Source organism: Suncus etruscus, chromosome 4 (assembly GCF_024139225.1).
Source record: "Suncus etruscus isolate mSunEtr1 chromosome 4, mSunEtr1.pri.cur, whole genome shotgun sequence".
Lineage (NCBI taxonomy): Eukaryota > Metazoa > Chordata > Mammalia > Eulipotyphla > Soricidae > Suncus > Suncus etruscus.
Window position 1 is genome coordinate 36,658,286 of NC_064851.1, and position 26,928 is coordinate 36,685,213.

Consider the following 26,928-nt stretch of genomic DNA (forward strand, 5'->3'; position numbering starts at 1 on the left):
TTTCCTTATATGTCACATGAGTGAAATCATCTAGTATATGTCTTTCTTGTTCTAACCTATTTTGTTAATGTAACAACATCTAATTCTGTCTTTCCTTATAGTTGAATATTTCCTATGCATATATACATAATATGTACCATAATTTTTAAAGCATACTCAAAACAGTAGTTAGGCATTTGGCCTGTTTCCAGACCTTATATAATGCTGCAATGAAAATAGGTATATTCATATACATAGGTATTTGTAAATTAAATTAGATTTTCTTTAAATTAGAGTTTCCAGGTAAGACCCCAAGCCCTCCCCCAAAATTAGAGTTTATGTGTTCTTGAGCTAGATACAAAGTGGAATCACTGGATCATAGGCATTGTTCTTTTAAATCATATAGAAATAAAAATGAAAGGTAGGTTTTACCTCAATATTTCGTCAGTAAAACCATAAATATAACATGGTTGTTATTAATGGCTCTAATTTGTGTATTTCAAACATCATGTTTAACTTTATTTCTACCATTACTGTGTTCATTCAGATTCTGCTTACAGTGAAAAACTTAAAAATAATTTAAGGGGATGATGCTATATTATAGTGCTAGTGCATTTGGCACTATCCCTTTTTGTATAGGCACTCTAAAAAAGGGGGGGAATCCTATGCACAGAAACAAGCTCTCATCTCCTAGGGATAAGAACCCATAATTTTATAATATAGGGTTGCCTCCCACCCTGAGCACGTGTCATGTGGACCCAACTTAGATTACATGTGATTTAACAGTGACCGTCCAATCCAGAACCCCAGATAACAGACGTAAACTGACACAGTTACTAGCAACAGCATCAGGCACCAAACTACCCCCAGGAAATTCCTAATACTGTTCTAGTACCAACTTGTGCCAGTTTTGATATGACCTCCTGACACAAGGAACCGGCAACAACTTGATCTAAGAGAGGGTTGCCCTAACTCATCATCTAATGGTCTAATGAAACAGAAGATATGTCATCCTTTCCTCTGTGCAAAAATCAAGATCGCTAACTACAGAAGACTGACTTTGACAAACATGACTGGGCAGAACCTATCGTGGGACCAATAAGAAAGATCCTAGCCTAGGCCTTGGCCTAGGATTTGTACAAAAACCAAGATATCTAATTCCAGAGGTCTGACTTTGACAACTGCGACAGAGCAGAACTTCTGGAACCATACTGAAAGACTCTATCCTAATCTTTATCCTAGGATCTGAGCAAAAACCAAGACCACTAATTACAAAAGACTGATTACAACAACAGTGATGGAACAGAACTTCTAGAAGTTGTAAAAAAAAGACTCTACCCTAGCCTTCATCCTATAACCTACACAAATACCAAGATCTCTAGCTACAGAGGCCTGATACTATCATCCACAACTGAGCGAAAAGTTTCCTGGCACCATAAAAAAGACCTTGGGGAGTGAAAATGAGCATATATGGAGCCTATAGTAGCTCCTATGGCATTATGCTTCAAGGGCAGAAAAACCCTGTATCTCTTAGGTCAAGGGAATTTCCTGTCTAATTTTCCCAATACTTACTGTGCCTATGGAAAAACAAAAAACTAACAAAAAAAAATAAGCACAAAGCCTTGCCACGCCACTTTTTCTTTTTCTAATCTTTTCTATTTTTTTCTTTTTTATTATTTCAATTTTTTATTTACTTTCATTCTCTTGGTTATTTTATGACAGTGGTTGTATTTAGTAGCTAGGTGCCTTTTTTGTCTTTATTTATGCTTTGATTTTTTTCCTTTTTCCCTGTCTTCTTTTAAATCAATATTTATAAACTCTAGAAGGAATCCTCACAGGTTATTTTTTTTTTGGTGGTTGTTGTTTTTGTTTTTTGGTTTTTTTCCAACAGAACCACATAACATGAATCATCTTGTTCTGCTTCAATTTGAATTGAGTGGGGAGATGGAGGATACCAAGACTGAACAGCCATATGAACATTGAGTGGAAATTAAAAATGATTAGACTCAAATACCAAACCCAAAGTCAATGTCAATAGAATCGATACCCAATCTATAACAAGCCATACACAGGGAGGAGCAGTTAACACTAGCAGTCTTGGGGTTGAGGGAGTTCAAAAGAAGGAGATATGGGATGCATGCTGAAAGTAGGAGTGAAGAAGGACAACACTGGTGGTGGGAATGGCCCTGACTAATTGTCTCCATGTACCTTAAATATTACTGTTACTGTAAAAGAATTTTAATTCACTTTGGTCACAAAAATTATTTTAAAATAAGTAATTTAAGGGTACTCTGACAATATGACAAAATTTAAGACAACAATGACTAAAGTAACATCTCAAATCTTTTTAGAAAAAGCCTTCCAGGTATTCAGCAATTATGTATCACCTGTATAAAATCCAGCTTTATTTTAGTCATTTTAGTCTTAATTTGTTTTGTTTTCTTTTGAGGAAACTGCAGGCAGTGCTCAGGATTTATACCTGGCTCTATGCACAGGGAACAGTCCTCACCAGGAGACTCAGGGGATCATAGATGGTGTCTGAGATCAAACCAAAGTTGATTGCATGCAGAGCAAATGCCTGAACCAATGTATTATCTCTCCAGCCCTAAAATTTTTAGTTTTAAATCTTTTTGGCAGGGAGCAAAATAGGGCCACACAGGCTATAAAACTGTACTCAGGGCTTAGCACTATATGTGGGGCTGGGGATTGAAGCTGAGTTCACTATGTGTATGGCCAACATAACCACTGTACTATCATCTCCCAAGCCCCTCTTAGCATTTTTATTTATGTTTTTGTTTATTTATATTTTGGGTTTAGAAGCTACCCCTGCCAGTGTTCAGGGATTATTTCTGGTGCTCAGAAAATTATGTGGCATAATGGGAATTGAATTTAGGTCAACCTAGCAAAACAAGCACACTGTTGTACTATCATTCCAGCCCCATGCTAGTCTTTTTAGTAATTAGATCAATTTCTAGTTTTGCTTTGTTTTTGTTTTCTTTTGTTTTTCACAAAAGCCATGCTATACTGTTTACATAATCTTAATTCTCTTAACTGCTAGCTGAACTCAATTATCTGTTGACTATCATTTTTCAAAATCTACATACATAAGAGTAAGTAGAATTAAACATTCATTCTTTTTGTTTGTTTTTGTTTTGGGGCCACACCCAAGGGTGCTCAGGGGTTATTAATGGCTATGCGCTCAGAAATCAATCCTGGCTTGGGGGACAATATGGGACACCAGGGATCAAACGTAGGTCTGTCCTGTGTCAGCCGCGTGCAAGGCAAACGTCCTACTGCTGTGCTATCGCTCTGGCTCCTAAACATTTATTCTTATTTACTAACTACACCAAATGGTGCTCAGGGCTTAATCATGGCTTGGTGCTCAAAACTTAATCATGGCTCTGCACTAACAAAATATTTCTGGCTTGGCTCAGAGGAACATATGTGATGCTGGGATCAAATTCAAGTAGTCTCATGCAAGTCAAGTACCCTACTCACTGTACAAGTGCTCTGGCCCCACTTTGTTTATTCTAATGGGACCCAAGTCTATCTTAATATTAATAAAATATGTTTCTTATTTCCTCAGTGTATTCAGGAATCTTTAAAACAATATTAGTTTTTGTGTTTTGGGGAAACAATTTAAATGATTAATATTTATTTTAAAAATATTTTTTGAAAAAAAATATTAAATAAAAATGTTTGTATGGAACTTAAAAGCATCAAGTCCCCAGAATTCTTTGGTGATAGAGTAGTGGAAACATATCAAACAATTAAGAATAAACTAGGCTTCTTCTCTACTATATCAGACTGCTAGATAAATACTGCAATATCACTATTTGAGAAAAAGAAAATCATTAATTTATTGGTTCAGATGTTCTTGACGTTCAAAAGAAAAATTCATAAAGCAAATATCTGACTTCCATGTAGCTTTTCTGTCATTTTTGGGTTTGTGATTAGTGTTCTCATTCAGTTCTTCAAATATTGTACAAATTTAAAGCATACTATAGATGCCAGCATGTCTGAATATTTTAATTTTCAGCTTTTCTTTGATGCTATAAAAAGATTTTCCTATTTCAAGCTCGATTATAGCATTATTTAATATAAAACAGACAAAGTCTAGGATTATTAAGCAGTACCTGGGATTACCCCACTCAGGACCAATGCCAGAGAATGAGCCTCTGGTTTCAGTGGCATACTTATAAACCACTAGTAGGCACTGTTTACAAAGCTCCACCAGGCGCTGGCAACACTGAAGCTGCAAAGGAGTCACCACCTCTTGACTTCTATTGAAAATATTCTCCCATGAGGATCTGTTGGCATGGAAACAAAAATTACCCGTTAATTGTTAAAAGCAGCAACCACTTTAGTCATTTATCTAGCACATACACTCACTCACACAAACACCTTTCAGTATACCTTTAAAGAGAAAGAGATAGTTGAAAGATAAAAATCAACACAAGGTCAGATATTAATTTTTATACTAGAAAAGCACAATGTTTCACTCAGCACCATTTTTCTAAAATAATTTACTGCTAACTACTAATGTGGAAGCTAAAAAATGATTACTTAATATCTTCATAAAATTTGGATTACTCTAATATTAAAATATTTGACTTAACATTTTCAAGCCATTTATCAGAAGTTAGGAATCTATGAATTTTGTTTTTTTTTTTGGAAGCTTTATTTACTGCTATATTAATATGATCCCACAACATAATTAAAATTTTCTGTACCTTTATATGCGATCTTTCTGAACTGCTAGACTTTAGATTATTCCCTGGAGTAAAGCCACCTCTTTGAAAAAACTCTTAAATAAAATTATGTTTTGATATTTTTAGAACATAGGTTCTACATACTAGAAGTAATTTTATCTCAACTGTTCTACAAAAGGTAATGCCGTACTAAACCCCAAAAGGTAGTTTAGTATGCTTTACTTCTTCTACAGGCTTATTCTACAGCAGACTTTGATAAACCTTAATTTGGGGGCAAGAGACATAGTACAGTGGTAGAACACATGTCACATATGTGTGATAATGACCCAGAACATCACTCCGTAATCTCTCAATTATGTGTAACTATGATAATATATATGCATTCACAACCCTAAAGCTGTCATGAAGCTAGGCGAGAAAAAAGAGAAGAGAGAGGGAGAGGGAGAGAGAGGCAGAGAGAGAGAAAGAGATTGAGAGAGAAAGAGTGAGAAAGAGAGAGAGAAAGAGAGAGAAGAAAGGGAGGGAGGGAGGGAGAGGGATGGAGGAGGGAGGGAGGGAGGGAGGGAGGGAGGGAGGGAGGATAGACTTATTTCCCTAGTTTAAATGCTTTTCCAAACTTAAAAGGAAAGCTTGGTTTAAGTCTTGGTCCTGGTTCAAGTCTCATTTTGCATAAGCCAATTTGCTTAATCCTCAGAGAGAGAAAAAAAAACTCTCAGAAAGAAAAAAATATTAAGCAAAGCATTTTTTCAGAAGAAATGTACTTCTAAAGAAAAATTCAAGGACTCCATTTTCAATCATCTGAAGATGTGTTTTGATATCTCTGGGTATCAAATACTTAGAAAGAATTAAAAGAATTCTTTAAAAATTAAAAAAAGCATTTTTCAGTAGAAAAGTTGTTTATATTTTCCAGAAAGACTGTATATTAGTGAATGACAGTGCCTTGTCATTGAGTGAAATAAGAACACAGAAAGGAGTAAATTTATCTTTCATGTTCTCAGATGTTAAGGACTATTTAGAACTTTATAATTATACATATTTTTATACTAACAGAAGAACAAAATGTTTTCATTCAACAGTAATATGCTAGTTATATTATATCAATAAATTACTAACAAATATAATAAAGAAGATAAAATAAGTATTATATTTTTACTTTATAAATTCTGATAATTTATATAATTATATATAAATTCATATGTAACTTTATATAATTATACAATATATTTTACATATACTTTATTTGACCAATGTAGATATAAGAAAATAAGTTAATTTGTAATCAATATGTGCTAATCTAGTAGACCCTAATCATCTAAACTTGAGGAGATAAAAATTATCATATAAATATATACACATAACACCCTGTGTTTAACCAGATGAATTCTCTCCTTTTTACTGAGGGTTTTGAGCATTTCTACAAATGTTTATTTCTATTACCACCTTTCCCTCTAAGTTTGGATGTATTTATCCTTTGAAGTCATGAGATTATACAGGTTATATAATATAGGTGCCTCACTTTATGATAGTTTTTCATTCTCTACTTAAAAGTACAGAGATAACAAAATAATAAGGTGACTTCCTGAATAAAATGAGTGATAGTATCATTCTCCTTAACAGCTAAAATTAAGCATAAAAATCAAGATCCCAATCCCTTTTGGGGTATTATGTTTATCACCACCACCAAATTCTATTTAATTAATGTATATTTAAGTGTCAGCACAGAAAATTCCCTTAAAAAAAGGAAAACAACATATTTATTTATTGATTGATCGATTTTTGACATCTTTATTTTGGTGTAGATATTGAAGTTGATGTCTCCAATTTTATTTTACTTTATTTTATTTTATCTTATCTTTTTCTTTCTTTTTGCACTCTGGCATGATTTGATTTCAGAACTGAGACTATTGTGTGGTGCTTGTCTTTATTGCTGTTGTGCTCACTGGATATTTAATTTGATATTTCTTTCTGTATTGTTGTGGTGTTTCAATTACCTTTTCTCATGTCCTCTCTCAAACTGAGAAGCCTCTAGAAGGACTCCGCCCATTTTCAGCATATTTGACTTCTTCTTTTTTATTTATTTTTTTCTTATTTTGTACCTCATTCTTTTACTTTTCTTTCTTCAAACAAAACCACATAACTCGATTTATCTAGCTCCGCCTCTTAAATAGTAGGGGAAACAAAGGGAGTGGTACCAGGACCAAACAGGATATAAGATCACTAATAGTAAGCTAGGACAAACAGGGGACCACCTACTCTAGCAGCCCCGGGGGTGATGGTGGGATTTTTGGGTTGAAGAAAGGAACTGGGATTGGGAGGATGACAAATTTGGTGATGGGCATTCCCCTGATTCAATGTTAATATGACATAACATGTGAAAAGTTATGTAAGCCCATTATGAATCAAAATTAAAAGTTAAAAAAAAGAAAAACAAAAATGAACAAGACTTGCTTTTTCTGGTATTAGATTAATTTTCTGGTGGGTATGGTGCTGGCAGTATTTATTTTGAAGAATCATGAAATTATCCCCATAAATATCTATAATTAAAAAATTTTAGTTTTTGACTCAATAATAGATGTCAAAATAATATTGAAGATACTTTCTAAATTAAAAATAGCAAAAGTTAAGTGAGTTTTTCTGGAGCAGCAGTGAAATAAGAAAGAAGTGTAAAAATACAGGTGATATAAAAATATCAACATATTGAAGCTTTATATATTTAGATTAGAATTTGAGTTTTAGGATATATGAGGAAAATCATTAGCTTTATAGCAACTGATTCTTAAAGTATTATGGAAAAGGAAAACCAAAAAAATTATAAAATACTTAGAAATCTATTCAGATCACATAGTCTTTATAGGACTCATTTTATTTGAAATCCAAAAATCCTTTTTCTGTGATCTTTTACAATGATCTCTTTTGTATGTATCTTATTTTTGTCCCCTAGTGACAGCAGCACTTACTGGTTAAAAGCATAAGCCAGTGATTAGGCTAACTATTAAATTCAAATCCAGTTGAACAAATGCCTTGTAAATTTGTTTATGCTTCAGTTTCCTTATTTATAAAATGAATGTGATTATAGAACTTCCTTCAAATTTTTCCTGAATTCATATAATGTACTTAGAAGAATGACTGGAACATATAAACCACATAATTGAGTCACTCTCTTTTTAAGGTTTTGTTTTTGTTTTTGTTTTTGGTGAGGTGGTGGCCATTCTTGACTCTGTGCTTACTCCTTGCTCTGTATTCAGGGGTCATTCCTGGCATTGCTTGAGGGACCATATAGGATGCCAGGAATCAAATGTGGGTCGATTGTGTGCAAAGCAAACACATTCCTTGATGTACTACTACTCCATCCTCTTCTTTTTTAAGTTTCTGTGGAGCAGGGCCTGGGTCAACAAAAATCACATCCCCAGAAATATTTAACACAAATTTAAAATAGAAAATTTAAAATCAAAACCATTTTGAGTAAAAACCATAGATGTGGGTAGGAAAGGGAAAAAGTTCTAGTAGAATTTAGCGAGAATTTAAGAAAGTGAAAGAAAAAGAAGTTGAAGATGCTCCTGAGATACCAAACTTTTATGAGTAGGAGAATAAAAATGGGATAAAAGAGTATTCATATAGAAAGACATTTCTGAATAAAAAAGGGATATGGATGTTTGAGTTTGAATATTCTGAGGAGTAGATAAAAATAAGTCACAATAGCATTAGCAAGGAATTATTCAGAAGAGGAGTTGAGGCATAATTTGAAAGTTAGCTAAATAAAGGGAACAGCTCTAGAACCTTACAAGGTATAGATTTTGTAAACTGAAGTTATTTATCAAATAAAATCACCTCTTGGGTCTGGAGGGAAGGAAGATTGCATAGGATGAGGACACATGTCTTGTAGGTATAAGCCCCTGGATTTGATCACTAACATTATACCTATCTCCCAAAACATCACCTAGTGTAGCTCAAGTTCCCCAAATACTACCAATATGGCCTTAGAGACACCCTGAACATTGCTGGGGTGGCCCATGGTAGTCTATGGCACCACACAGAGCCTAAGCACCTCTGCATTTTCAGGCCTGGAATTGAATTTGTTGACTGGGTTGTCCACATATTGCTGTGGACAGAAGATCCTCTCAGAACAACCTGAGAAATTCCCCACACACACTGAATCTCTTCTTTACAGAAAATTAAACTGGCTAGGTGTTATTGTGTAACACAATCCTCCTCTCATCTAAATCAAGCTAGGAGTTAAGAGATAGTTTAGAGAGAACTGCAATAATGCTTTTGCATGTGTGAGTCTCAGATTCAGTCCCACACACTACATGGTCCTCCAAAACCACCATCACTGGAAGCAACCCTTGAGCAAAAAGTGAGGTATATTCCCCAGCACTGTTGGTGTTGGCATTTAAAAAATCAGAGTTGTGTATTATTTTAAGAAAGGAGTAGGGCTTAGAGAGAGATAGTACATGAGTGAAGGTATATGCCTTGCATTGATGCCACCCCCAACTGATCCCCAGATCACATTAACAGTACTTTAGTACTGACAAAAGTGATCCCTAGCACAGTCAAGAAGTAAGTTCTTAGCACTTCCAGGTGTGTATTCCAAACCTCAGACAAAGATACACACACACACACACACACACACACACACACACACACACATATATATATATATAATATAATATAATATAGATATATATATAATATACACACACATACAAACATGCAGTTAAGTTCCATATTTTAAAAGACATTAGGGAATTTTAATTATTTTATTAAGTTTTCTTAACAATTTAATATTAGCATTATAAAAGTAGAAATCATAAAATACAATTTTGAACTTACCCTGAATCACAAAAACAATTCCACAGCCCTTGGCCATGATTCCAGAGTAAGCGACTAAAAACTCTCTTGAAAATCTGATATAAATTTATTTCCTCAACATCAGGTACTTTCCAGATACGTGGAAGAACTGTACGAACACTTGTCCTTACTATGTCCAAAATCTAGTGGTAAAAATCAAAAGTTTCAAAATATAAATGAATATGTATTTCTAAAATTCAAAAATGTGTACATATTTACATATAGACACATCATATGTATATTTTATGCATATATACAGATATATCTATGAATGTCTACAATTCAAAGATAAACACACACTTGACAACAGCACAGAATAAAAAGTGCAGAAGAAGACCCATGCTCTTCTGAATCTTTGTTATGTAACAAGTGACAAATCAGAATTGTCAGTATGAAGTATGGAAAGATTAAATCTAAATTGAACATAATAGAGATATACAAATTATAATCTCAAAACTTAGACTGATGACAAAAATATTCATATAAAATTCAATGGCTTAATAGAAACTGAGAACTGATCATTAGTATTGACTGAGGGTGTGGTGCTGGAAGTTTTATGTATGAAAGACAAACAAAATCTGTTTTATGAACCACAGTGCTTAAAATAAAATGTTAAAAATAACAATAAAAACAAAAAAAGCATGCCAGTCTAAAATATATCAACAATTTAATAGAAAATTGGCCAAAATGCAAAACCAGAAATTTTACAAGAGGAAATAAATGTGCAACCATTCAATAGAAAATAAGACACGTGAATATTCAGAAAGATAGAAAAAGAAAAACAAGACAAATTCCCATTATGTCATTTAACAAATAAATAAATTGGATTAGGTTTTGCCTCCTACTGTTTATACAAATACTTTGGGTTTTGAAAACATTGTGGATTTCACTTTAGGAGTGAGAAGAACTTAGCATAAAGCATATAAGCAGCTTATTCAAGATTACACTGAGAGTAAATAACTATATGAACACTATGCTTTTAACCACTACCCAAAGTGGTATTACAATGAACTGTCCATTACTAATAGCAAATTCCTAGGAGAAAATTCCAATGTTCCCTTCAGATTGATTGCCTATAGTGTTCCCCTATATATTTGAGGAAATGGGTGGGGTTCTGTGTACAAACACAGCTGCCCTGGCAGGTCCTCCAGTAGGGTCAGAGAATAGTTTACTTAAAAGTCTAAATAGATGAGAAGTCAGCAACTCTACCTTTAGCAGAAAACCCACTGCATAATTTTAGGAAGGCTGAGAAAAAGCAAGCAAGCAATTGGATTGAAATGGAGTAACAGTGCCTGCCAGTTCTATTTATCATGCTACACTGCAATTCTGAGTGCTTGCAGATTAGAATAAAAGAGATTAAAGATGAATAATTTGTGAAACACAAAAAGAAATGGTCTTAAATGCAGATGGACTTAAGTGCAGATTACTTTTATAGGTATCTATTCTCTGATAAAGTGACTTTAAAAGCACCTCAGTCCAACACTGATCTCTACAAGAAAAAATAAGCCAATGGGAGATTCAGTCCATGAAAACATTAATAAAGTAAAAGAATTTTTTCTGTATGAAATATAGCATATTTGAAGGCACAAATCACACAGACAAATTCATATTTTGTAAGAACATGCAGATGCTGAGTGACAAACTGCTCCATATGGCTGAACAGTTGGCCCTAAATTAAAATAATGGCATGAGGTGACGGAGGTTTAGAAATAACATTAAAACCACTACATGCTGTACTAATGATGCGTGCAGCAGCCATGGCTATAGAGGAAAGGCACCTCTGCTGATGTAAAATGAACAGTTCTGCATGTCATGTATGTCAGCCCAAATGAAAAAGAGAAAATAATAATATCAAAATGAATTCAGAAACAAGAGATATTGATATGAAATAGCTAGTTAGAGAATACATGTAAACAAGGATCTCTTAGAAATGACTTTCTTCCTAAAATAAACATGAGAACAACTTTAATATTATTACTAATATCTGGTCATACTCCAATTTTAGTTTATGCCTAGATATCACATTAGAAAATAAGCATTTTAGCAAATTTGGCATTCTTCAGACCTAGCAATGCTACAATATTTTCATACTTGATATATATTCCTTACAAATTATATAAAGCAACTTCACTCTTGGCAGAAAGTCAAATTATGTAAGTGTCATCTTACCACTGCATGGCATTTAATAAGATTTTAACTATTTTCATTTTAACTTGGTAAGGATTTTTTTCAGTATTTAATTCACATCTTTGACCTTTAAATTTTACACACATTAAGGACAATTTGAAATAAAGCAGATAACTTTCTTTTATCTCCAAGAACATACACAGAAAAAGAAAATCATTTGGAAGAGCTTGTGTGTATGTCATTCTAATCTTAGAATTTCACAATATTCTAATGAGCAATCAGCAGATCTTTAAACAGAAAGTTATATGCGTATTTCAACAATGTTCACAAAACAGAATTAAGAGATTTAATGGGGGCGAAAGTACACCGGCCCAGTGGGGCTCAGCTGTGAAAGACTGTGAGTGTGACCTGTCTATGTCTGTCTACTGTCCTCTTGCGTGAAACTCTTGCGAGTGGGGCAAAAAGAGCCTCCAGAAACCTCGCTCGCCCAGACGCCATTTTCAGGGAGGGACTTCAGAGCATAAAAACCGGCTATCCTTTGCAAAAGCTGGCTCCCTGTGTGTGACACCAGGCGGGGAAAATCCGCGAAAGTACACCAGCCCAGTGGGGCTCAGCTGTGAAAGACTGTGAGTGTGACCTGTCTATGTCTGTCTACTGTCCTCTTGCGTGAAACTCTTGCGAGTGGGGCAAAAAAAGGCTCAGAGGAGCACGGCCGCTCCGCTTCGCTACGCGGCCGTGCACTCTTTCTAAGGAAAGAACTCCATTGCAACAAGAAGGAAAAATCACACTAAGAACGGCGCTATATCACAGAAGCAAACATTTCTCTCTGGACTGTCTTCTCTGTTACATGCTCGGGCCTAAGATTTGACCCAGTGTGAGGCTTCATCCACGGAGGACTCCCCTCCCTTAGAGGCAAGTCAGCCCATCCAGAAAGGGAGGAGCCAGAGGAGTGTGCTGCCTACATCATATAGACAATGAATACCACTACAACACGTAGAAAAACCCACAATACAAATGTGACAATGGGGAAACAGCGCAGGCCAGCATCAGACATAGAGAATGAAGATGACAATTCTGAGGACCAGATAATGACTGAACAACTAATCAACCTCTCAGATAAGGACTTTAGACTAGCAATATGGAAGGTGCTCAACAGACTCCAAGAAACCATGGATCGAGTTGAACAGAACACTAATAAGAACCAAGAAAATATGAAGGCAGAAATGACAAAACTCCAAACTGAAATAACATGTCAACTAACAGGCCTGAAAAACTCAGTAAACGAAGTGAATGACAAAATGGATAAGCTCTGGGACAGGGTATCAGAAGCTGAGAATAGACTTGGTGCTGTGGAAGATGAGATACATAACAATTCCATACAGCAGGAGAGATTGGACAAAAAACTTAAAGCAAATGAGCAGACAATGGAAAAATTAGTCAAAGAATGGAAACAGACGAAAATAGAAGTCTATGATAAGATCAACAGAAACAACTTAAGAATCATTGGAGTCCCAGAGACCCAGGAAGAAAATTTCCAGGAAGAATCAATGGTCAAGAACATCATTAAAGAGAAACTTCCAGAGCTAAAGAATATATGTGATCAAATCCTGCATGCCCGAAGAGTACCAACCAAAAGAGACCCCAGAAAAACCACACCAAGACACATCCTAGTCACAATGACAAATCCCACAGATTTCCCCCCATCTTTTGGAGGGAAAATAGTGCATCTTATGCAAAACCAGAGACGCTATACATCACGCGGCCTTCAACAAAAGACCTTCTACAGAAACCAGGATCTATAATTACAGAAACCTGACAGCAACAATGGTGATGGTGAAGAACTTACTAAGACAACCTAGTAGGCCTGAAGCCTGGAGCTGTTCTTAATCGAAAATACTTCAAGGGTGAGGTCTCCCTGTTTTTAGGCCAAAGGTTTCTCCTTCCAATTTCTCCCATATTTTGCTCTGCCTATGCAAACAACAACTGTCTCACACACACACACACACACACACACACACACACACACACACACACACAAACACACATCTTTCTTTTTTCTAGTGCATTTACTATCTTAAAAAAAAGAGCATACTAAAGCTTCTGCTATTGTATTAACAATTTTTATTGGTGATAAAATAATTGTCATGAATATAACTGCTAGTAAACTTTCCTTTTTCCAATTCTCTTTATTTTTTATGTTATGTTTTTAGATCTCCTATTTTCTTTTATTGTTTGACAACTTCACTTCCTGTCATCCTGAAACAAATGTATTTTGATCAGTTAGTTCAACTATGATACATTTTCTTTAAATAAATTTACTTAAAATTTTTAAAAAGTGTGTCTTATGGTATGAAAAAATACAGTAAATTATGAGTTCTTCTGCTAAGCATTCTATTATCTTGTAAAAGAATGATTATAACTTCTAAGGTGTTACAAACTATGAGACTTTAATAAGCTTTATCCTCATGTTTTAATATAGTATTACTGTTATAACCACAATACCTTTATGCCAAAAGAGAACAAGTTACACTGAGGTTGGAAGAAAAGGTGCCTAGATATATAAAGGCTGTAAACCATGACCCCTCATTTAGATTGTTACTCCCTTAATATAATAATGGATGATAAATATAGAGATGGTTTCACAGAGAGAACTGAAATAAAAGAATTCCACAGAGAACTCACTACAAATATCCTTAGACTGAATCAGCAGAATAGATATACTAACATAGTACTGTCTAGTAAATATATAATTAAAAACAATTTCCTTTTACTGAAATTAATTAATTTAATGAAATTTAAATCATAAAATGAAATCATTTTATCCATAAAAGTTATTATATTTACAAAAATCATTTAATTGATCATCCATATATTTCTCAGAACTTCTCATATCACACAATAAAAAATAGAATAGCTTTTCTGAAATTGGTATTTTTGTCAAATCCATGCTCCTAACCAAGTAAAAAACAAAAAAAGATTAGTACCAAGGAAGTTGAACCTATAAAATGTTTAAGGAAGGGGCCACAATGGTAGCACAGGGATAGGGCATTTGCCTTGCATGTGGCTGACGCAGGACAGACAAAGGTTTGCTCCCCAGTATCCCATATGGTCCACGCCAGGAGCAATCTGAGCACAGAGCCAGGAATAACCCCTAAGTGCTGCTGGGTGTGGTCCAAAAAACAAACAAACAAAAAAAGTGTTTAAGGAAAATTATCTACAGGGGAGTAAAGTAGGACACACACACTGACTTTCAGAGAAGTAAAAAATAATAATACATAAATCTCTCAAGGGAGATTGAGATAAGTGTAACTGAATACAAAATAATATGAGGTTTTACAATAAAAAATAATATCTAGGGATGGAGTGGAGAGATAGCACAGTGTAAAGATCTTCCATTGTACATAATCTACTCAGGTTTGATCCCCAGAACCCATATGGTCCTTGAAGCCCACTAGAAGTAATCCTTGAATGTAGAGCAAGAGGCCGAGCATTGCTGGGTGTGGCCCAAAAAGTTAATAAAGTAATATCTGGCTATAGGGAAGACAGCTAAACTTCATAGGAATATCTATTTCCTGGTTTTATTTTCATTTTTATAGTCTGCATTAACTTGAATAAAAAATAGAGAGACACATAACAAAAGGAAAAATACCACCTAATGTCATCACTTTTCTTTCCTCTGGCTCAGTAAATACAGCTTCCAAAAATAAATTATCCTAATAATTTGGTGCTCAGTATTTAAAAAATGTGTACATACATATTTACTTATTCCTTTAGTACAGTACAAAGAATGGAGAGGGTGGCAGAGGTGCTCCCTATGAGATAACGAAGCTAATGTGACCTCACTAGATATTCTTGCAAACTATCTCAAAATTTTCAGAAGGAAAATAGCAGATAAGTTCTAACCCAAGACAATATTTAGAACACTAAATCTGATCTGTGTATGCAGAATGTTAATAAAGTAATCACTAGGTATTGTGTATTTACACTTATTATTAGTGAAAGTTAAAATTTCAGTTCCTCAGCTTCAAGAATCACATGTCAAGTGCTCACTGAATGGCATTATGCACATTTTAATAATTATGCACTCTGTGCACATTATGCAGTCTGTAGTAATTACATAGAGTATTTCCATTGTTATGGAAAGGTGTGTGCAGCAACACTCAAACAAACTGGGTGTATTTAATTCATCTGGCTAGAAAATGGAAGTTAAAAACAAAAACCTTATGTTTGTAATTGTCATATGAATGACAAATGGAGAATGAACATAAAGGTCCTCCAAATATGGAAGGATCCCTTGGTAAACTTGTGGGCCACACATATTCAGTATTTGTTACCTCTGAACTCAGAATGCCTCCAAGTATGAGAAAAGACATCTTAAAGCTGTTGGACTAAGTCTCACAGAATGCATGTATCTGTGGTATTTCTGGTATCCTTCACTTAAGATTGATAGAATTTGGCAAATTAGCCAAATTATTAATAAATAATTAGTAAAATTATTACTAATGTATATTTGTTTCAAGTTAACATCATATTCTTCTGCTATATCTCAGGTCAATATCTATAATTCCAAAAGAGTATCAATTTAATGCAATTAAACACTATGTTTTTACTATAATTTTTGTTTGTTTGTTTTTGGGTCACACTCGGCAGTGCTCAGGTGTTACTCCTGGCTCTATGCTCAGAAATCGCACCTGGCAGGCTCAAGGGACCATATGGGATGCCAGGTTCTAACCACTGACCTTCTGCATGCAAGGCAAATGCGTTACCTCTATGCTATCTCTCTGGTCCCTACTAGACATTTTGCTATTTCAAGTGACTTGCTTTCACAAATCCACTGCAATAAATTTTTACAAACATAATATTTTAAATACTGACATTCTTATTCTGTATGATAGAATTCAGATGTGATTTTACTAAGTCATATTGTTCTGAACATTTGTAACTTCAATAGATATTGCAAATTATGTTTCTACATAGTTGTACCAATTTACCCTGTTAATAGGCCCTTTACTGATGATTTCCACCAATGGTGATTATTATTTATTAACTTTTACCGGAAAAGTTTTACTTACTTTGCTTTCATCATAAGTGAGGCCAAAAACCAATTATATTATAATTAGCTATTAAGATTCATAATTTGTCTCTTCATACCCTTCTGATATGTCTTGCTTATTAATAGCACATAATTCTAATATATTTTACTTATTAATATTTTAGTATGATTTATCTTTGTTGAACATGTTCATTTATTAATACATTTGTATTTTATGTGCTGCAAGTTTTCTATCCTCCTTCATCCCTGTTTCTCTCAACACTTTTACCTTCAACTTGGCTAAAGACAAAATTTTCCATGTGTTTATTTTTTTGTCTAATCTCTAATGATGATGCCTCTCATCTCCATGTGTTTATTTTTTATATGATCAAATATGTCAATCCTGTTCTTGAAAAGTTCTGGGCATCAGGTCTTTTCTGAGAAATTATTTTCTCATTCTAAAATTATAAATATAGGGCCTCTATACTCTCTTTGAAATGTTATATATATATAAAACTATAATCTATCTTGAATTTTTTTGCATATGATGAGAGATGAAGCTCCCACTTAATTTTATTATAGTCAGTTGTTTCAGAGTAATTTAGAAGAAAATTATCTTTTCCCTACAGATTTAAAACATCCCATTTAGTGTGTATTAATATCTGTAAAATATTCAAATCTATTTCTGGACAATCTATTTTGTTAATGAGCAATTTCTTTAGATTCCTCTTATCTTCCAGATTACAAAAAATGAATTAAGAAAAGTGGGGTTCTACTCCTAATAAAATTTTTCTGTCTTAATTAAACAATGTCACAATCAATGGCTTGACGGACATAAATTAAGAGCTCACAATATGTTTGCAGTCTACCTGTTACCAGCATTGCTATTCCCACCTCAACAGGAGCTCAGTATTTTTGCACATGGAAGAACACCAAGTAATTATTTGTTGAATGAGTTAATGTGAAATAGCTGAGTTCAGTTTAGTCAGATAAAATCAGGCAATTTAAAAGTCATCAATGGATCAGTGTTAAATTTGATCTTATTACTACCCAATTCTAGAAAGTGGAAATGATAGCTTGCATTATTGAAGGAACATCATGACATTACTAAAGTTACTATAATAGCCTATCTCTCCCAAATAATGTGATGCATTTAATAAATCCCTGGGGCTTCTGGCCATTTCCCCCTGAACTCCCTGTGATAGATATTACAAACACTGTACTCCCATATCTAATCATCAATGGCCTCACTCCCCTCAAAAGAAAATTCTCAGATTTCAAGGACACTACTGTACATTCCACTTTTTCTTCTATTGCAATAAATGCCCTTTCCAAAACTACTTACTCAGAGACTATCACTTTCCTGTACCTCTTTTCTTTTAGATCATTCTAAGAACACATAATTATAAATCTCTTCGTCCTTTAAAAAGTTCTGGTATTAACCCACTTCCTACTTAAGCTATATTATTTCCCTATGCCCTACACAGCAAATTCCTTGACCCAGTGCCTATACTGGCTGTATTCTTTTCTCTGTTTCACCTCACGAACCAAGTCCACTCACTGACATATATGAACTGACATTCATGAATTTGCTATGACAGGGACACCATTGTTCTCCACATTGCCAAAAATAACAGGGAGTTATTAATAGTTAACTAGTCATGCCTATCAATAACATTAACTTAATTAATACCTTATTCATTAAAATATATGGTTTCAGGGACAACTGGTTCTCATGATACTTGCATACCTCCCCAGCTGTTCCTTAATTCTTTTGGATTAACTTTCCCTTCTCTCTAATTTCTGCACATAGCAGTGTTCTGGGCTCAACCCCACAGCTCTTCTCTAGTCATGCTCTACTCCAATAGCTATAAGTACTGTGCAGACTCTTAAAATTTTATATGTCCTTGAAAATCCTTATTCCTGAGCTCAAAAACTCAAATATGCAATGATTACAATCTTCAATTGGCCCTCTAATCAACGTAGCAATCTTACAACTCCAAAAGCAAATCAAATTATACATAATAGTTACCATGCAGGAAGACTTCTGCTCTTTCTTCAGTTTCTACCCACTGAGTCATCCCCCTCAACAACCATTTAGTCTTACCTCACTCTAAAAATCTATCATTTCTTATTTCTATTTTGCTGGTCTTTCCCTGCCAATTCTGTTCTCCATAAAGATCTCTCATGATCCGTTTACAGTTAGAATAGATTACATAATTCTTCTGCTCACAATTTGACAATGGCATCCCATCTCTTTGAATAAATCCCACACCCAGTCTTTCCTTGACCTATTACACTTTGATATGATCCTTGTCTAACTGCCCAGACTCACTTTTACCACATCATTTAACCTGGCCAACACAAACCAACAATCTTTATATAAGAAAGTAAGACTTTGGAAAAGTCTTACATTTTTTCCTATGTCTTAGAGACATATCACTTCTATCCTTAGGCCTTTCTATGTATTTTTCCCTCTCTGATGCACTCTATGCTTATACATGCATAATGCTATTTTAATTTAACTTAGGGCTCTTCACCCATTATATTTTCTTTCTCTCTCTTTTTCTCACTATTTTTAGCCACATCTGGCTGCACACACATTCTGAGCTCAGGGATCATTCCTGCTTCAGCTCAGGGAACCATATACGGTGCTGGTTTCAAACCCATCTTGGGGATATGAGTCATGTCACCTACCTGCTATATTATCTTTCAAGCACCCACCCCTATTAAAAAATATACTGATTTGTTATTCTTCATATATAATAGCAACAAAGGGTCAGTACTCACCAATCTCAGAATCATCAGTATTAAGGGTATAGAAGAACTATCCCTGGAGGTATGCAGAGGACCATGAGATGCTGAAGATCAAACCCAAGAACCTGCATATACAGTGCATGTACACTACCACTTGAGCCATATCCATATGAGGGATACCTCATATTCTGTTGTATATTTACTTACTATTAATGTGAATATAAGCTTTGTGAGATCATCAGTTTTTTATTTTTGTCTTGGGAGTGTGCCTCAAGCATTGCTCAGTGGACTCAGCAGATATTTCCAGCAATATTTATTCCAGCTGTGCAGGCCTGATGGCTCAATGCTGGGTAGGCAATACAGGGCTATTTAGTCCTGCTTGGGACTTGCAGTTCTGGGTGCAGTCAGGGCATACCAAGTGCAGTTCATAGGACTAGGCAGTACCAAAGATTGAATTAGGATGTCTGCATAAAAGGTATAGAATATCTAGCACTTGAATCCCTCTCCTAGTCTCAGTGTGTCTTTTTTAAATTAACCTAGAACAGTAGCAACCTACAAGAATAGGCAAACAACAAACATATACTGAAAAAATAGGTCCATATGAATGTGGCTTAGTAATGCAAATTTAGACATAAAGTTTGCTGGGATCATTACTCACTTTTCGTTGTTTTCCAGAGTCCAATTTGATGAGCCAATACGAAGCCACTTTTGATTTATGAAACTTCCAGTTATCCACGATCTATTTGAAGGTAGAAAAATAAAAATTCAAAGTTAAAATTTTCTTTAAAAGTAGCAAAATGTAAATAAAAGCATTGAGACCAATTTTACTCATTCAAATGTGAAGTAAGAACACTAATTTCCTTGCAATTTAGAAAAACCATACTCTTAGGACCAGGGGATAGTACATGAATTAAGGTGTATTGTTTGAATGAGGTCAACTCTGGCTTTTTTTCCCAGCATGGTTCTCCAAGTTTCCTGAGTGGTCCCTGAGTACCACCAGCAAGAGTTGACTTTGTGGACCACTTTCAGGATGGTCTAGTAATCACTGACACTAAAGAGTGCAAGCAGCATTGAATCCTCAGACTCTCACATTAAATCCCTGAATGAAAAAAATAATACAGCAAAGCCTCTGGGTCTCCTGAGCACTGCTTCAGACCCTGACTCAGCTCCCTTCCTCACCCTAAAACAAATGCCTACTTTTATTATAAGACATGTGCTTAGGAAGAGATAGTATGGCAGGTATGGTGCTTGCTTTGCATATGGTGGCCACAGGTTCCATCCCTTGCACCACACATTGTGCTGGTGCTCAGATCCCCACCAGGAGTGATCCTGGAGCACAAAACCAGAAGTAAGCCCTGAGCACCTAAATTGAAAGTTTTTGAATGTTAATCAAGTACACAATATCTACTGATATTGAGATATTCAATGCTGTCGAATGTCTTTAGGTACATAAGATTTTGGAAAAAATGAAAAAACAATTTTCTTTATTAATCCCAAGAGTTGTATTTTCCAGGCAAAATAACAGAATACTACATACTGCATTAAAAGTCAATCTATATAGAATCAAGATTATTTTGTTCTTTAGGGTATCTTGTACAAATGCGTATGTATTATATGAAGTATTAAAATGTTTTACATATATTATAACTGATCGTAATAAGTATATTATGGTAAATTATGGTAAATATAATATGATTTTTAGAGAATAATGACATAAATAAACTATTAGTTTTAGTTTCTGATTATCTAATTTTTCTCTGATTCACTTAGTAGAACTGATGTCTAATAAATTTGTATAAAATATCTGGTACAAAGCATCGTCTTTTACTAGAACATAACTTAATTAAATAAGATTACATGAGTAAATAAAAATTCATAAAGCATGTTTAACAGCCAATGCTCATTTTTTTAGCCAATGCTCATTTTTACTTTCCCATTAAGCAATAAAGAGCAAACATGATACAGAGATCATTTTCAAAATTATCACACACAATGCATCGTGTTTAGTTTTTATAAGCATACTGTGAAATAAAGTATAGTTACTTTTTAGCTAATAAGATATTTTTATTATTGTTATATTTTATTTTATTTTATTTTTTAAATATGACTTGATTTAGTCATGTCTAAAATAATGTATAAAAGAAAATACAGCAGCCAAGAACACCATAGTGGCTTTTATACTACAGTTGGCCACAAGGTGGTGCCTTCTCCTCTGGAAAAAAAAATACAGGAAACAACTTTCTGAGAGGCATCCAGGAATAATAAACTGAGTAAGAATTGGAATGTTATGTGAAGACATTGTCTGTGACCAAAAATAATAGAAAACTAAATAGGAGTAAGTCATTGACTTTAATTTTAGAGCTCTGCCATTTTAAAATGTTCTACCAAGGTGTTTGTGACAAAAAATATGCTGTGTAAGCCATTTCGGTATTTGACCCAAACTATTCAAGGAAACATAATAAAATGACACTGACATTTAATTTCCAGGGTCCAATTTTTTTATCTTATTTAAATTTAGAGTTTTCTTAAGTATTTCATAATTTTTTAATTAAGAACAATAATATATAACTATTCTAAAGAAGTGGTATCATTATATAAAATGATACACAAAAAGATACTTTGCATTGCTAACAATCAACATAAACTCATTTCTCCTACATAATCATTAAAATAGGCCCTATTTTTAAGCTTGTGGTGGCTGAAAAAATTTCAATTTCACATAATTGTAAATTATGTTAGACAAAATACATTTTAGTAGTTTAAGAAAAAAGATTAAAATGTATGGGGCTCATGGGAATTTCATATATGTCAAGTACTCACATTTTCTATCAAATGTTCCGATTCTGACTCGGATTTCCCTGGAAATCGGATCTTCATGTCCTTAAGAATAAACAAGGTCTGATTCATAAGATAATCTTCTTGTTCTTTTGTTCTTGGTTGCCGCAAAGACTCACTCTTAAATTTGAAAGAATACAGACATTTGGAGGGGGTCTTATTTCATTGTGTCACTATAATCTGAAAGATATTTCTAAGTAAAAATGATGCATTTTAATTGAAAATAAAAATTATAATTTAAAAAATTACACTAATATAGGTTTAAAAAATTCTCAAGTGTCTTACATTTGCACAACTCTTTTTTATCTCACTATATTAAAATTTACCTCTCTGTATTTTTTTTTTTTTGGTTTTTGGGCGGTGCTCAGCGGTTACTCCTGGCTGTCTGCTCAGAAATAGCTCCTGGCAGGCACGGGGGACCATATGGGACACTGGATTCGAACCAACCACCTTTGGTCCTGGATCGGCTGCTTGCAAGGCAAACACTGCTATGCTATATCTCCGGGCCCCTCTCTGTATTGTTTTAAAAAGACTTCTGATATTTTTAGTAGCTCTTGATTATATTTTAAAAATCATTATCTTTTAAAAATCATTCATTTCCAAGTGAAATTCATTCACTTAGAATTTTAAGACTTTTTACTTAAGACATCACCCAGAAGAAATAAATAAATTGTGGTATCTGTGAAAACACTTGATGCTGTCTAATTGAGCATCAACGAGTAATATTTATTACAAAATAAATTTGCTTACTCCTTAATATTCAATCTATGGGGTTAGGAGAGGGGCATAAAGGCTAGTGCTCATGCTTTGCAGGTAGAAGATGATGCTAAATCCCTACTACATCATGGATCTAAGCTGGAAGCTATCACAAAAATAAAGTCAAGATAACCCCCAAAGTATTTCTAGAGTGACCTAATATTGAAAAAAAATTCAATCTCTGAAATTCATGTTAGAAAGAGAATACTATAGATTAATGTAATAAAACACAGTATGTCAGTATTCTAATATTTTAATGGTTACTCTAACTTATCCATCAATAGTCCAATTAATTTTTTCATATAAAGTTTCTAAAATTTAGAAATATATAGCATAGGGCCTAGAGATATAATACAGTAGTAGGGCGTTTGCCTAGTAGGACAGACCTGGGTTTGATTCCTGGCATCCCATATACTTCCCCAAGCCTGCCAGGAGAGATTTCTGAGCACAGTCAGGAGTAACTCCTGAGTGCCACTAGGTGTAGCCTAAAAAGCCCTCCTCTGGAAAAGAAAAAGAAATATATACCATAATACACTGCAAAATCATACACCTATTGTGAAAATTCTAAGCACATTTATTCTACTCCATTAGCAAATGGAATAGGATGTACTCGGTGTCTATCCTTGAGTTATATGATACAGCAGAATATCCCTTTTAATAGTCCATATTAATATAGATTATTATTATTTCATTCTATTGATTTAGAATATAACCTAAATACCAAGAGACAATGAGTTGAATAGAACGGATATACATATATATATATATAAAGGATCTGATACTTAATTTGTTTAAGTTTAGCCCTTTGTCAAACAAATCTTGAGAACAGTGATTCCAGTAACTAAAAGTAAAAATAATTGATAACTTACCATGTGAGAGCTGGAGGGGGCATTATTATTCTGAAACAAATGTCTTCCAGCAGAGTTTGAACGATTTAAAGAATGTGACCGAGACCCTGAAATTGGCTGGGATGCTGGCATCACTTGAGCAGCAGATAAAGGCCGGTGTTCAGTGTTGCAAGGGAACTGAGCAGAGATGGAACGAGGGCAGCTAACTGAACGCTTCATGGGGCCTATTGATGACAGAGAGAGAAAGCACAGCAAAGTAATTGTGTTGAAGTTACTCACTGTGCTGGGTCTATATAAAATAACAATTAGACCATAGAGTAGGAGGGTTGCAATAAAAGTAGACACATAGACAGTACCATAAGGACATAAGTTTAATTCTTCGATTGAAGAATTGGAAACTCTGTCACGTATGAAGAATAAATATCAGAATATTTATGTAGTTATTTCATGTTCTATGCTCAAGCCACAAAAACCCAGAAAAAAAGATGAGCCAGAAGAAAAAAAAACTAGTATGTGTGAAGCATCTTCCCTAAGATAGATGTTATACTAGGTGCTAAATTTTTTTTAATTCTCATATAAACCATTGGGCATAGGAATCTCTGTTTCCTAGAATTTCTGAGTATTTACTGAAGACCACATAAGAAGAAAGTGGGCAACCTCAGTTGTGATTCCTGACTTAGCATATGTCCATGCCCTCCCTGTATCAAAAGAACTGTCAATCCAATCATAATCTTCGAATTAGACCCCAGTCATTTGACAGAATCTTATGTATATGTTAGGAATAAAATACTTTATAGCAAATTCATGGGAAAGATGGAAAGGAATTTGAAGATTTCCCAGCTTCATGAGTAAGTTATAGAACTGTGAGTCAATAAGAAAAAAATAAAACAGAAGAAAAAAGTTATATCTATAGAGATTGAATAAACCACTGGTTACTAGAAGAGCAGTATTAGACCATTATCTTATTCAAAAGATATTTAAATTCCCAGAATCAAATATTTAAATGAAGGAAAAAATAGTCCATGTAAAGTATGTTATCAGAAGCAGCAATGGGGGAAAATAATAGGATAATATCTTCCCCAGAACATATGGAGAATATTCTGAAAAGATCCATGCATGGTTCAGGTAAATTTTAATTCCTGTTATAGGGAAACTGTAGTACTTGCTATTATCAATATTTATATGTTTATTCCAAATAGTCTATATACCTTCTGCTTTATATTTTACTCTCCTTGGGAAATATATAAATCTTTATAAAATAATTTAACAAAAATTTTGGTAATATCTAAATATTTTTCTAAGTGAAAAAAAATTAAACCTTCTAAAAAGCAACGGACATAAACTTTATATTAGTATGTATTTGTAAAAGATATTTAAATAGATAATTGGCCTAACAATACCTATTTCAGCTGATAATATATAAAATATATTCTTATTCACAAGTGGTCTCAGGAGCATTGAGCAAAAAATAAGTCAGATCTAAGTACCTAAGTCAAAGTCAACAACAATGAATCAAGAGGCCCAACCTATAACAAGCTATACACAAAATGAACTGGTTACACTATCAGTCCAGGGGGCTAATGGTAAAGGTATGGGATGCTTGTGGGGAACTATGGTGGAGGGAGGTCAACACTGGTGGTGGGAAAGGTCCCTAATTCACTGTCACTATCTGCCTGAAATACAACTGTGAAAGACTTATACCGTATTTGCCGGCATATCTGATGACCCTTCAACCTATGAAAAACTTCCTAAAAGTCTTAAAAGTAACTTACTTCTTAAAAGTAAGAAGGGTGTGGATCACTCGTCCCTGAAGCTGGAACAAGTTTCAGCATATATTCCAGCATATAATATGACTCCCGACTTTTAGGAAGCTTTTCATGGGTTGAAGAGTCATCTTATATGCCCGGCGGCAATACGGTAATTGACATGGTCTATAAATTTTAAAATATATATATACTTATATATAATATAATCTAATATATACTTATTTAAGCTACAAAAATGCTTTTTATTTTTAAGAAAACTTCCAATTGTTCTAATCATTATTCTAACTATCCTGTATTTGAGAGTCCATTTTTTTTAAATGACACTGCTTCAACTGTAGAGAACATGTAGCTAAATCCATTTTCTACTAAGAAAATCTCAAACTGGTAATACTATAAACACTTGGTCCTGCTCTCTTTGAAGTTGAAGGACTGGACCTGATAATCCAATCATGATGCCAGAGTGAGCACAGATGCTAATTTCATCCTCAGGCATCAGTATCATTTTGGAGACACAGCTCAGTGGGATTTGAGACTATGGTATTCCTTATGGCAAGAATAAAAAAAAAGTAAAATTGTGATTCCTGACAATTGCTGCAGTTTCTAAGACTAAAATTTGATTAATATAAAAAACTATATTAAATTGAATCACACTACTTTTAAATGAAGATTTTGATTTGAAAACAAAAATTAAAAATTTATTTTAGTATATTTCTATATATCAATCTATGAACCTATTGGTCTTAGAACAAAGAACACTCAAAATTCTATAACATTGGCAATGTTTCTATCCTTACCTTTCTCCTTGCCAGTTCATGCTGTTAGAGATGCACAACTAGCCCAGAGTATTCAAACGCCAGGCTGTGAACAGGTACCATAGGCAGGTGTAGAAACATTGACACAAGGGCCAGGGAGAAAGCTCAAGGCTAAAGTATGTCTTGCAAAAGCCTCCTAGCTTCCTAGTATCTTATACCTCCCACCCCCAATGCTGGGTATACCTCTGATGGCCCCGGAGCACCACCAGCTATAGCCTAGATGAGTATAATTTGAAAATTCATCAAGGTAGGGAAAAAGAAGGTTGAAAACCAGTGTACCCACCTATGAGAAAGGGGAGTGACTAAAAAAACTGTCAAACTGGAAAAACAGAGAGAGCTTGTATAAAAGAAACAGGACCATACTTACAGAGAAACACTGAATGTATTTAAGGCATCTTTAAGGGGAAAGGGAAGTGATTAATAAAAGTAGCTTGCAAACTCTGGAGCAGGTTTTCT

At 34.2% G+C, this 26,928-nt stretch overlaps 1 protein-coding gene across 4 annotated transcripts in view; it reads right to left on the bottom strand.

The window, feature by feature from the left end:
* The window catches only part of TTLL7 (tubulin tyrosine ligase like 7), a 147,893-nt gene that overhangs the window by 15,783 nt on the left and 105,182 nt on the right, over positions 1-26,928 (bottom strand). For all 4 annotated transcript variants that reach the window (XM_049771243.1, XM_049771241.1, XM_049771242.1 and 1 more), the window contains 5 exons: positions 23,916-24,118; positions 22,276-22,410; positions 20,114-20,194; positions 9,522-9,682; positions 4,116-4,289 (listed from right to left, as the gene is read on the bottom strand). In XM_049771243.1, coding sequence (XP_049627200.1) covers positions 4,116-4,289; positions 9,522-9,682; positions 20,114-20,194; positions 22,276-22,410; positions 23,916-24,118 — 754 coding nt within the window. The remainder of the gene's footprint in view (positions 1-4,115; positions 4,290-9,521; positions 9,683-20,113; positions 20,195-22,275; positions 22,411-23,915; positions 24,119-26,928) is intronic.